This window comes from Mandrillus leucophaeus, unplaced genomic scaffold (assembly GCF_000951045.1).
Source record: "Mandrillus leucophaeus isolate KB7577 unplaced genomic scaffold, Mleu.le_1.0 Scaffold290, whole genome shotgun sequence".
Lineage (NCBI taxonomy): Eukaryota > Metazoa > Chordata > Mammalia > Primates > Cercopithecidae > Mandrillus > Mandrillus leucophaeus.
Window position 1 is genome coordinate 615,671 of NW_012103032.1, and position 13,626 is coordinate 629,296.

The following is a 13,626-nucleotide window of genomic DNA, read 5'->3' on the forward strand; positions in this document are numbered from 1 at the left end:
GGTTTAACCTCTGTAGTAGGTTCTGTAGTTATGGTAAGCTCCAGGTCCAGAGGTTGAAATGTGGCTTGAGTCAGGTGTGAATGCTGGTTCTGAACCTGGTCTGGATGTGGAAGTGTCACCTTAGGATGCTTTGGAGGAACTATAGTCTTCTTCAGGGGTATAGAATGTCCCACCTCCGTAGTGGGTTCTGGAGTGAGGGTAAGTCCCAGGTCCAAAGGTGGAACTGTAACGCTGGGTGACATTGGATGCTGAGCTTGATCCTGACCTGGTGTTGGAATTGTTACCTCTTGATATACTAGAAGTTGGGGTACAACTTTCTTAGGAGGCTGAGTTGGGGTCTCCTGTATGGTTGGAGAAAGTTCAACCTCCATAGTGGGTTCTGGAATGATGGTAAGCCCCAGGTCCAAAGGTTGAACTGTGACACTGGGCAATATTGAATGCTGAGCTTGATCCTGGCCTGGTGTTGGAACTGTCACCTCATAATGAGCTGCAGGTTGAGCTGCAACCTCCTTAGGTGGCTCTGGAAGCTGAGCTGGGACCATTTGCTGGCTTGAAGATTCTACCTCCTTAGGGAGCTCTGGAGTCTGAACCGTAGCCTCCTGCTGGGTCAGAGAAGGTTCTGCCTCCACAGGGGGCTCTGGAATCTGAGCTGGAACCTCCTCCTGAGTTAGAGATGGTTCCACCTCCTGAGGGAACTCTGGAGGCAAAAATGAGACCATCTGCTGGGTCAGAGAGGGTTCTATCACCATATGGGGCTCTGAAGACTAAGCAGAAATTGCCTGCTAGACTGGAGAGGATTCTACCTCTTTAGGTGGCTCTAAAAGCCGAGTTGGGGCCTGCTGTAGGACTGGAGATAGCTTAACCATCTCAGGTGGCTCTGATGGCTGAGCTGCTATCTCCCATTGCAGTGGAGGACTGATCTCTTCAGTGCACTTCGTGGGATGACCTGAGGCTTCCTGCTGGGTTGCAGATGGTTCAGCCTCCTTAGGGGGCTTTGGTGGCTCAGCTGGGAACTCTTGCTGGACTGGAGAAGGCTCTACCTCCTTAGGGAAATCTGAAGTCTGAGCTGTGGCCTCTTGCTGGACTGGAGATTCAGTCTTTTCAGGAGAATGCAGAGGTGGGGAAGGGAGGTCAGGCTGGGCTAGAGAAAAGTCAGCCTCTTCAATAGGAATAGGAGGGTTGTCCTGCTGGACTGGAGAAGGTTCAACCTCCATAGTGACTGCTGTAAGTAGGGTAAGCTCCATATCCACATTTTTAACAGTGGTATTAGGCAAAGTTGAATTACTTCTGAATATTGAAGATAGATTTAGAGGTGAAAATATCATCTCATCATTCGATGAACTTTCAAAGTCTGAGGAGAGCTGAGTTGGAGGCTGAGTTGTGGGCTCTTGATGGATTGAACTAGGTTCATCATTTTCAGGGTTATTTAGCTGCTGAATTATAATCTCTTGCTGGTGTTTCAAATGTTGAAACTGCTCAGGGGACATTAAGGGCTGAGCTGGAGCCCCCTGTTGGGTTAACATTGCAACCTGATTAGTGAAATCTGGAGTCATGGTAACCACGTGATCCACAGGTTTAACAGTGACATTGTGAAATGTTGGAGGTCGAACTTGATCACAATTTAGAGGGGAAACTGTTACCTCCTGATGCTCTGGAGGTTGAGCTACAACTACATTAGGGAGCTCTGGAGTCTGAGCTGGGGCCTCCTGCTGGATTAGAGAAGACTCAACCTCCTCAGGGGTCTGTGGATGTTCAACTGCAGCCTTCTGCTGGGTTGGAAAGGGGTTCTCATTATTAACAGGTTCTGAAGATTGAACTGAAGTCTCCTGTTGAATTGCTGAAGGTCCAGCCTCTTCCAATGACTCTGGAAGCAGAGGTGGGCCCCCGTGCTGGATGGTGGGACGTTCTGCATCATTACCTGGCCCTGAGAGCTGAGCTGTAGCCTCCTGGAGGACTGGAGAAGTTCCCACCTCTGCAGTAGGCTCTGTTGCTATGGTGAGCTGCACATCTGGAGGCTTCACAGTGACATTGGGCAAATCTGAATGCTGAGCTTGATGGTGACCTGGAGGTGAAACTGTGACTTCATGATGTTCTGAGGGCTGAGCTGGGGTCTCCTGCTGGGCTGGAGAAGACTCAACCTCCCCAGAAGACTCAGAAGGCTGAGCTGGCTGCTCCTGCTCACTGGGGGAAAGTTCAGCCTCTATAGGAGGACCTGGAGGCCCAGTTGCGGCCTCCTGTTGGCTTGCAGAAGGTTTCACCTTTTCTGGAGGCTGAGTTGGGGCCTCCTGCTGGGCTTCGGTAGATTCTGCCTCCTTGGTAGGCTCTGAAGTTATGGTAACCTCCATATCTGCAGGTTTAACTGTAATGTTGGGGAAGTTATAATAAGCTTGATCCTCACCTGGAGGTTGAAGTATACCTCATGATTCAGTAGAGTTTGAGCTAGACTCTCCATAGAGGACTCTGGAGGCTGAGCTGGGGCCTCCTGCTGGGTCTGATAAGGTTCAACCCCCCCAGGAAACTCAGAAGGCTGAGCTGGCTGCTTCTGCTCACTGGGGGAAGGTTCAGCCTCTACAGGAGGACCTGGAGGCTCAGCTGGGGTCCCTTGCTGGGTTACAGAGGGTTTCGTCTCCTCAGGGTACTCTAGTGTCTGAGCTAGGGCCTCTAATTGGGTTGAGGAAAAGTCCACCTCCTCGGGGTGCTCTGGAGGCTGAGCAGCGGCCTGTTCCTGGCTTGATGTAAGTTCCTTACCTGGCTCTGGAGTTACCACAAGCTCCACATCCACAGGTTTGACTGTGACACTGGGCAAGCATGAGTGCTGAGTTTCACTCTAACTTTTCAATGGAACATTTACCTCATGATGTAACGTTAGCAAGCTTCCGATGCTGAGCTAGATCTTTTTTCGTGTTCTTGGGCGAAACAATAAACTTGTCTGCTTTTGAATCCTTACTGTCTAGAGGTGGAGCAAGTATTTCATCTGCCTGATGATCTGCAGCCTGATCTAGATCTGCAGTTTGAACCTTACTTTTGAGGTGAGGAGGCTGAACTAGGGTCTGGTTCTGATCCCAGTCCAGCATTGGAACCACCTCCATAGTGGGTTCTGGAGTGATGGTAAGTCACAGGTCCAAAGGTTGAACTGTAACGCTGGGTGACATTGGATGCTGAGCATTGGAACCACCTTTGGGAGCCTTTCTTGTCCAGTCTGTCTATCATTTAGATTCTGGTGTGCAGCCAAGAACTGCTCTGGCTGGGGGGCGGGGCAGCTCTCCAGCTGAATCCATGTCCAGGAACCGAACCAAATTCTCAGTCAATTTCTGGGGTGGGGCTGACATCTGCGAGGAAGCAGAGGACCCCAGGTAATCAAAGCCCCCGGTTCTGCCAGGGGAGTAAGTGCATGGGGAGATTCCCATGGGAGATAGGATGAGCCGGAAGACCAGGGCTCAGTCGGCCGCAGGGGGTTAGAGGTCCTTGATCCACTCCAGAGACTAAGCCTCCTTGACTAGTAGCCACAATAGTTGCCATGTGAAGAGGGGCCATGGGCCCCAGAAACGCAGCTGGGACATGACACTCCTGCACTGAGCGGGAGCCTTTCTGGCAGCCCTGAGACAAACCTGACAAACGCGCGCCCCGCCCCATCCTTTATGACACCTTTATTTACGCCACCTTTACTAGGCTCGGTCCAGATCTGTCCATGTCACCAGGGCGATCTTATGTCACAATCCCGCCCAACGTCCCCTTCCCACCCTGGCCCCGCCGGAACACCCCTCCCCTTCCCTTATCGAGGAAGGATTTGGGCCGCAGACCTGGGTGGTCCCAGGACTCCAGCAGCCTGTGGTGGTGGGGTGGGGTGGGGTGGGGTGGGGTCGAGGCTGAGCTTTCCAAGGAAGTCACAGGACCTCCCCTCAGGATCTTCAGAAGTGCTAGTCCGGCTCTGGCAGCCTGAACTCTTCCTCCTCCAAGGTGAAATCCGAGAATACTCTTCCTTCCAGGGAGAGCAACTGACCTGCAAAATGGCCGCCAGTTCGGGTGGCAGGCACGAGGCACATTACAGTCATTTATTCCAAAATGTTGCCATTTTCGCTAAACTTTCAGTATCTTTTGTTGCACGTTTGATAATGAATTCACCACCCTACTAGGTAGGGCTGCCAGGGAATAAGCAAGGACTCCACATTTTCTGTAGGAGGGGTGTTGGGGGTGGGCAATTCAGTCTGGGAGAGAAGGCTTTAATCTGAGTGAAGAGCCCTTTGCACTGGCCTGGGAGGAGGCTGAACTGTCATCCTGCCTTGACTCAACACAGCCATTACCCTAGAAGTTACAGCGCCACCCTTCAGAGATCTACCCTGTGTGCACACATGGAGAAGAGGCTTAGGCTGTTAAAGTCAACATGTTAAATAATGTCCTGAAATGCGACTGTAATTAGAACACAGCTGACTTCCCCCACAGCCATTCTTACATATTTTATTACTGTCTGGCACAATTACCAGCATGTAAACTCCAAGAAGGTGCTTCATCTTACTCCAGTGCCTAGCAGAGGCATAAGGTGCATAGTAATGGTTTTAAAGTGGAAGGGATTCCAAGATTCACTTCATTTAGGGATGGATCTATTGTTATAATCAGATTTCTGAAATCAGTGCTGACTTCCTCTCACATTTCACAGGAAGCGAGACTTCTTAAAGCTTGAGGTTTTCTTGGTGGGTTTTATTTAAATTGAATTAAAATATTTATTTTACAGGGAAAACCTTCAAAATAAAACACTTTGCAACTTTGGGGTGAAAGTTAAATAAAACACTCTAGCTCCAGATTAAGTTATCACTGAAATGAAACACTTTTGCTCCTTATTTTTAAAAAAAAAAAAAGAACATTTCATATGTAGTAAATAACGATTGTTTTCTTTTGAGATTAATTTAGAAACTTAATCCCTATTTAAGAGCTTTCATATGCAGTTATGCGTTGTCTGCCATGTGAGGAGCTTGAGAAAAGTGTCATTAGGTGATTTTACCATTGTGCTAACATCATAGCATATACTTACACAAACCTAGGTGGTGTAGCCTACAGCACACCTAGGCTATATGGGATGGCCTAGGACTCCTAGGCTACAAACCTGTACCATATGTTACTGTTGTTAGGTTTTGAAGAAAAAGCAAGGGTTAAAGAAAGACACACACACAGAAAGAGGTCAGCTCAACAGCAAATGCAGGTTTTACGTCCAGCATAAACCCTACAGAAGTGGGAGACTAGCCTAATGCCAGAGCCTACCACTGCTTACAGGCTGGGGCAATGGATAGGTAAGGGGCAGAGGGGTCTGGGCAGTAGGGCTTGCTGCCTGGCAGGACACCGATGAGATGTTCCCATCGTGAGGTGGTTCTGGCCCTTGTTCCAGCAGGATGTCATCATGGTGTTCCTTGGATCTTTGTCCAGCAAGATATGACAAGGATGTTTCTTTTTTTTTTTTTTTTTTGAGATGGAGTCTCACTCTGTCACCCAGGCTGGAGTGCAGTGGCGTGATCTCGGCCCACTGCACCTTCCCCTCCCAGGTCCAAGCGATTCTCCTACCTCAGCCTCCTGAGTAGCTGGGATTACAGGCGCGCACCACCATACCCAGCTAATTTTTGTGTTTTCAGTAGAGATGGGGTTTCGCCATGTTGGCCAGGCTGATCTCGAACTCCTGACCTCAAGTGATCTGCCCGCCTCAGCCTCCGGCAATGCTGGGATTACAGGTGTGAGCGGCCGTGCCAGGCCAGGGATGTTTCTTTAGTTGGGCTTTGTCTGCCCTGTGGTCAGGTGGTTAGGTAGGATGTTTCTCACCGCCTGAACCTCTGTGAAATGTTTCACTTTGACTGAGGTCTGCAAAATAGCAGGGAGCTTACAACATGGTACAGTTTGGACTAACATTTTTGCCTTTTACTTTAATATAAAAGGAAGAGGGGTGTTGCTGATTGGCTGCTTCCTTCTGAATAGGGGCGCTGTACTCAGCATTTGGGTTTCAAAGCAGTGGGCATTCCACTTCAGAGCTGTTTTCCTTGAGGTGCTGATACTGGACTTGGTGGAGGAGAATGATAGTATTCATGTGTTTCTGGGTGGTTGCCTGAACAACGGAGTTCAGCCTTTGGGAGATAAAGCAGGATATGAAGGTGAGTACACATGGGTCAACTGTTAGTATTAGGAGGCAGAAAATTAGGGGTCCTCCAACCGGCTATCCTGGTACCAAGTGTAGCAGAGATGTTTAGTCCTGCTAACGGGAATGAAGCGTACAGCCCGCTTGCTGTGTGGGGTCGGGGGAGGAAATAGGCATTACTAAAGGAACCTGAATCTGAATAGTTTGGTTGTTAGGCAAAATGTTAATGTTTGGAGATTGAAACACTAGGGTGCATGTTCCTGACCAAGTGCAGCCTAGGGAATTCTGGCACTCTCTAGATGTCAGAGGTCATAATCAAGGATGACGCCTTTAGTTAGACAAACCAACTTTGAGCCTCTACTTTATACTATAGGGGAGTCCCAGACAAGAACACAGCTTGAGCTGGGCGTGGTGGCTCACACCTATAATCCCAACACTCTGGGAGGCTGAGGTGGGTGGACACTTGAGGTCAGGAGTTCGAGACCAGCCTGGCCAACATGGTGAAACCCTGTCTCTACTAAAAATACAAATATTAGCCAGGCATGGTGGCCCGCGCCTGTAGTCCCAGCTACTCAGGAGGCTGAGGCAGAAGAATTGCTTGAACCTGGGAGGCAGAGGTTACAGTGAGCAGAGATCGTGACACTGCACTCCAGCCTGGACCACACAGTGAGGCTCTGTCTCAAAAACAAGTAGTAATAATAATAATGTGTTATATATCATATCATATGACATATAATGTAGCTATGATGATATAACAATCATAGCTATTATTCTTAAAATGGCATATGAGGCAGGTCTTGAAGGATATAAAGCTTCATTGGCCAAAATTTCCATCACTCCCTGCTTGTTCTCCCCTCTGTCAGTCTGCTGCCACCAGGGAGGTCCAATTTCTGAAACACAGGAATTGTGTGAGCAGAAGTCACCGTTCATACCAGCCCTCAGTGTGAGGAGGAGGACATTTGAGGGCAAGGTAGCTGCAGCCCCCAAGCTGCCCTCCACACTGGAAGCCAGTCAAGGTGTGGCCTCTTCAGCTACAGTTGACATCCAGTTCTGCTCTGGACCTGCGAAGGCTCTGAGGGCTTCCTGCCAGGCTGCAGGGAGGGGTTTGGGTGTAGACCTGGTGGACTGGAAAATTACCCATTTGCCCCCAGATTAATGATTAACGGGTCCCTGCCCTCACCCTGTCTGGGAGAGGAGCCCAGGGCCAGGCTGGCCAGGGGGAGCCCGATAGCATCTGTCTCTGCTCGGAGGTTTCGGAGATATGCTCCATGGTGAGCTGACTGCACCTGATGAGTGTGGAATCTATGGGTGATTTCTGAGGGCACCTGGGGCCTGGCCAGGCCACATACCCTCCAGTGAGGCTTCCAACTCCTGGGGCATACAGAGAGGGCGTGGCATCCAGTCAGACGTCCTGATTAAGGCAGGTGGCTCCAAACAGGAAAGCTGTGTCCTTGTCTCAGAGGAACGTGGGCTTCTCTGACCACTCCTGGCTTGACCACAGGACTTACCTTGACCAGTGGCACATCAGCAACATAAGTGCCACATCTAAGCAGGATGTGGCACCTTAAGAGCTACTGCAGCCAGGCGCGGTGGCTCACACCTGTAAGCCCAGCAATTTGGGAGGCCAAGGCAGGTGGATGACAAGGTCAGATTGAGACCATCCTGGCCAACATGGTGAAATCCCATCTCTACTAAAAATACAAAAATTAACCGGGCATGGTGGCACGCACCTGTAGTCCCAGCTACTCGGGAGACTGAGGGAGGAGAATCATTTGAACCTAAGGTTCAAGTGGAGGCAGAGGTTGCAGTTAGTGGAGATCGAGCCACTGAACTCCAGCCTGGCAACAGAGCAAGAGTCCGTCTCAAATGAACAAACAAACAAACGAAAGGAGCCGTTGCCTGGCTCTACCTTTGCTTTTCTTTTCTCTTTTTTTTTTTTTTTTTTTTTTTTGAGACAGGGTTTCACTCCGTTGCTTAGGCTGGCGTTCAGCCACATAATCTCTGCTCACTGCAGCCTCCACCTCCTGGGCTCAAACTATCCTCCTGCCTCAGCCTCCCAAGTACCTGGGACTACAGGTTTGTGCCACCATGCCTGGCTAATTTTCGTATTTTTAGTAGAGATGGGGTTTCGCTATGTTGTCTAGGTTGGTCTCAAACTCCTGGACTCAAGCAATCATCCTGCCTTGGCCTCCCAAAGTGCTGGGATTATAGGTGTGAGCCACTGCACCCAGCCTACCTTAGCTCTTTTACCCTGGCTATGAGGCCAGGATGTCCCAGAACAAGGTTACTTCTTTTGGGGTGGGCCCTGGAATGACGTATATTCCACCCACACTGGGGGCACCCAAGGAGGCCCCATTCCCTTCACCTGCCCCTCACCACCATCCCCAAGGCTCACCCGTCTCCCTCCTCTCGCCCTCTCCTGCCTGACCAGGCAGGAGGTCCTGATGCCCTTCCCAGGACTGGGCACTGCGGCGGCCCCGGCACAGGGCAGGGCCCACCTGAAGCAGTGTGACCTGCTGAAGTTGTCCTGGCGGCAGAAGTAACTCTGTGGGAGGAAGCCTAGCCTGGCTGAGACCCTGTGGGACGCCGTGCACCTCAGCCTGGAGTGCCAGTTCCAGTTCCGGCAGGAGCGCTGGAACTACAGCTTGGAGGGCAGGACGGGCCTGCTCAAGTAAGGTGGGGAGGTGGGCTATGGGAGGAGGAGGGCTGGTGGGGGCGGGGGAAGAAGGCTTCTGGGAGAAGGAGGCTGGGAGAGGCCGCCTTTTCCTCTCCCCTGGCACCTGTGCCCAGACCACACTGCCCTTGCTACCCTAGCACAGTTCCAAATGAGAAGAGTCCTGGGAGTTAATGAGGGACAGTTGAAGACCAGGTGTGGCCCAGCCTCAGGTTTGGGGGAGGAGAGGAGCAAGAAAGATCCAAGAGAGGAGGAGACAGCCCATTCCTGGAGGAGCCCACAGATGAGATGGGGGTCCCCCAGTTACCTTCCTCTGCTTCTTCACACACACACGCAAAACAAGGCACATGAAGACATGAGGACAGGCGGCAGCTGGTTCCAGGCCCGACGACATGAGCCAGGCCATGAATTTGTTCGCTCCTTTATCTGTCCCTTTGTTCATCACATCCATTGATCCATCAGTCCCTCCCTCCCTTCCACTCTCGTTTTACCTCTCTCCCTTCTTCCTGCCTCCCTCCCACTTCCACCCACCCACTAAGCATCCATGGAGGCCCACAGTGAGCCAGGCACTGTGCTAGATGCTGGAGGTTCAGAGCTGAACAAGACCTCAGCTGCCCTCAGGAAGCATGCAGTCTAGAAGGGAGAACACAGGTCACCAAGGAGAAAGGGCTTTGATGGGACATTAAAAAAAAAAAATGCAGTGATGCTGTACAGGGCAACCATGCCCCTCCTAGGCCAGCTGCTCTCCATGGTCAGCATCCGAGCTAATGGCCTCTCTCTGTGTCTCTTATGGGACGTCACCAGCACCCAGATGCACTGGAGGGCAGGTAGGAAGTAGTGAGCCGGCAGCTTTGGGCCACACCCAGCAGAGAGGAGAGCAGTGGTCCTGGAGTGGGTGGGATGGTCAGTCTGGGGCAAGTCAGCCAGGAGACTCAAGGTCACTCTGTCATTGGGTCTATTCCACAGTGGGTAGCAGAGAATGATATTTGAGAACCATCATGCCTCACAGGAAGCCCACGGGGCTTATCTCAGGGGCCTCAGAAATAGGCTAGTCCAAATGGTCACACACTGACTTGGAGTCAAAATGGCGAGTTTAGCCCCAGCTGTGCCGGCACCAGGTGTCTGAGTAGCTTCTCTTTGCATCAGTGTTCTTCTCTGAAAAGTGGAGGCCATAGCCCCTGGCCTGCTGCACTCTGGGAATTTGGGCACATACTCCACAGTGAATTTGGAAGTTCCATTTAAGTGGGAACTTGCAGTCAGAGTTTAAGAGGCAGTTGACAGGGAGACCCACCCGGAGCTGTGTCCTCAAGCCACATTCACTCATCCTGCCCATTGCAGGGCTGCCACCTCCTGCCCTCAGAGAGCAGCAGGCAGCCTCTGAGCTGCTTCCTTTCCTCTCTTCCCCCTTTCCTCCCTCCCCGTATCCCTCTACAGTTCCTGGGATGAGTAAGGGAGTCTGGAAGAGCTAGGGCCTGAGAGCCTCCAGTGCCTGCAGAAGAGTCTGGGTTTGTATGGGCAGCCAAGGCTGCAAGGGACACATGGTTTGAGCTCTTGGGGGAGGGGAGCTCTTGAGCTCTTCAGCACTGGGCTGTGACTAATGGGGATAAGGAATAGCCTGTGTGCTGGTATTTAGGGTACTCTGATCCCCAGATATCTCCTCCCACCTGTACTATGGAAATTTATCACGGGACTCTCATTTCTTTTTCTAGAGATTCTTGCCTCCATAGAAATGCGGTCCTGGTCTCACTTGGCTACTGAGTCATCCCATAAACTTCAGTGACATTGACATTGAATTTCTCACCCCCACTCAGAGCAGGGTTGGTTTGTATATTTGTTTGCTGTTGTTTTCAGACAGGGTCTTGCTCTGTCACCCAGGCTGGAGTGCAGTGGCACGATCCTGGCTCACTGCAGCCTAAATTTCCCAGGATCAAGCAATCCTCCCACCTCAGCCTCCCCAATACCTGGGACCACAGGCATACTCAAACTTTTGGGTTCAAGTGATCCTCCCACCTCAGCCTCCCAAAGTGCTGGAATTACAGGCATGAGCCACCATGCCTGGCCAAGGGCAAGTTTTAATAAGAAGAGGCCAGAAGATGAGACACTTTTGGGACAAGTAGAGATGGGAGGAAGGGGTTCTTTTAGGGCCAGGTATGGTGGCTCACACCTGTAATCCCAGCACTTTGGGAGGCCGAGGTGGGTGGATCACGAGGTCAGGAGTTCAAGACCAGCCTGGCCAAGATGGTGAAATCCCATCTCTACTAAAAATACAAAAATTAGTAGGGCACGGTGGCAGGCACCTGTAATCCCAGCTACTCAGGAGGCTGAGGCAGGAGAATCGCTTGAACCTGCGTGGCAGGGGCTGCAGTGAGCCGAGATCGCACTATTGCACTCCAGTCTGGGCGATAGGGTGAGACTCCATCTCCAAAAAAAAAAGGTTGGAGGGGGTTCTTCTATGAGTGGAGCGGCTCATGCCTGTTAATCACCTAGCATGTGCCGGGAGCTGCCCAGAGGCTAAGCTATATCACCCAACTCCATCTTCACAACAGTCCTATGCCAGGATGCAACCAGCTCCATTTCACAGATGAGGATGTGGAGGCTCAGGGGAGATAATGTCCCCTAATCAAGGTCACACAGTCAGGAGGGAGTGAAGTCAGGATTCTCATCCAGAAGTCCCTGCTCTTCCTACTGTGCCCCTTCTGGGGTTGGGGTAGGCACGAAGAATTGGCACACATTTTACAACTTGCCCCAGAAAAGCAGCAATATTGAGGAGGTAGAGGGTTCCTGACAGGCCACACAGCTGAGGCTCTGTGGCCTGAGGCAGCCAAGGCCTAAGCCCATTATCCAAGCAGCCAAGACCCACCCGCCCTCCAGAAGGCTCAGCAGGTCATGCCTCAGGGGCTCCAAAATGGTCAGGCAGGCTGAGAAAATCTCCAGGCTGTGCAGCGGGGCCTGCAATCCTGAAACCAGAAACTGCAACTCCACCCCCTCCCCATGGCAGCAGGCCTAGGGGCAGGGAATAGGGATGCTGGGACCCCAAAGCAGCCCTGCAGGGGAAGGAGGCAAAGGTACCTTGGATCTAGCCAGATGGGGAGGGGTATCTGGTCTCAGCATAACCCCCTTCCAAACTCTGACAGTAACCCCTGGGAAAAGCACAGTCCCCTCTCAACCCCAGAGCAAAAAGTTACCTGACACCCCAGGCCTCCCTGCCTCTGCCACCCACACTTCTGGGCCCCCGGCAGGGACTGTGACCTGGTCAGAACAGCTGGTAGCCCATGTGCTTCCACCCCCACCTTCTCTCTGTTCTGGACTTTCAGGTCATGACACAGGGAGGAAAAGAAGACTATGCTGGGAGTGGAGCCTCAGAGGAAAAGGGGGCATGGATGCTTAGGAATATAAAGGGCCTCAGGTCCGGGCCAGTGACGCTCTGCTGAGCTCCTCTGCACCTGCCCAGCACCATGGTAATGTCTGGTGGCCAAGTCTGGGCCCGCATCAGCTGTATTCTCTAGGAGCTTGGGGATGGGGCCTGGCACCAAGGGCCCCTCCTCAGGCCCACTAAGGGCATGAAGGAGATAGGCCAAGGCAGCCTCGTCTGCCATTCTGAGGGCCAGGATAGCTACTACGGCTTCTTATTCCTGCTTGGGGTGATGGTGATGAGGGGAGTTCCTGGTTAAAAGAGGGCTGAGGGGCTTAGGAGCTCTGGGGGTGTGCATCATGTTTATGGGCACCATAGTCTGTGAATCATTGTGTGTTGCAGGCACAAAATTCTCTGTGCATTGGGTATGTGAATCCTCAGACTCGCTTTCCTCTATGTAACTGTTAGTCATTCATTTAATATGTACTATTGAGTATCTGCTAAGTGCCAGGCACTGTTCTAGGTGCTTGTAATCCATCAATAGACAAAATAGGCAAAGAGCCCAGCTGTAATTAATGATGCTTACATTGAGGGAGGATATGCTGCTGGGAAGGGACTCAGACAACAAATATAGTAAGTACAGAATATAGTAAGTTAGAATGCAGGCCGGGTGTGGCAGCTCATACCTGTAATCCCAGAACTCTGGGAGGCGAGGCGGGAGGATCTCATGAGGCCAGGAGTTTGAGATCAGCCTGAGCTACATAGCAAGACTCCATCTCTACAAAAAATTAAAATTTAGCTGGGCATGGTTGTATGCACCTGTAGACCCAGCTACTTGGGAGGCCAAAGCAAAAGGATGGCCTGAGCCCAGGAGTTTGATGCTGTAGTGAGCTATGATCCCGACACTATATTCCAGCCTGGAAAGCAAAAGGAGGCCTTGTCTTAAAAAAAAAAAAAAAAAGAAAAGAAAAGAAAAGAAAAAGAAAATAAAAAACAGTGCAAAAATAAAGCAAGAAAAAGATACAGAAAGATGAGGGGTTGGGTTGCAATATTATGTTATTTATTTACTTTTTAAATTGTAGAGACGGGCTGTCTGTCTTTTGCCCAAGCTAGTCTCGAACTCATGGGCTCAAGCAGTCCTCCCACCTTGGCCTCCCAAAGTGCTGGGATTACAGGCATGTAATCCCACTGCGCCCGACTGGGTTGCAATTTTAAATAGGGGTGCAGGGTAGGACCCATTTAAAAGGTGGATTTTGAGCTAATGCTTACAAGGGGAGACAGAGCTGGCCCATGAGGATGTTTGGAGGAAGAGTCTTCCAGGCAGAGAACAGAGTGACTGTCATTTTGCAGGAACAGCAGGGAGAAAAGAGGGGAACAAGCAAGGAGTTTGTGGGAGAGAGGTCGGTGAGGTTAGGGAGCTGACCAATGGCTTTATGCCATCCTCATGCGTCCACCTTAGGGTGTGTCTCCCCGTTCATTTTTTTTTTT

At 51.2% G+C, this 13,626-nt stretch overlaps 1 protein-coding gene across 1 annotated transcript in view; it reads right to left on the reverse strand.

Moving 5' to 3' along the window:
* Nucleotides 1–5: 5 nt before the first annotated feature.
* LOC105543839 (leucine-rich repeat-containing protein 37A3-like) overlaps nucleotides 6–13,626 on the reverse strand; it is a gene marked incomplete at its 3' end in the record, with an annotated part of 16,715 nt that continues 3,094 nt past the window's right edge. Inside the window, 5 exon segments of the mRNA XM_011985989.1 lie at nucleotides 6–415; nucleotides 947–956; nucleotides 1,635–2,413; nucleotides 2,416–2,491; nucleotides 3,294–3,372. Of these exon segments, the coding sequence (XP_011841379.1) occupies nucleotides 6–415; nucleotides 947–956; nucleotides 1,635–2,413; nucleotides 2,416–2,491; nucleotides 3,294–3,372 (1,354 nt within the window).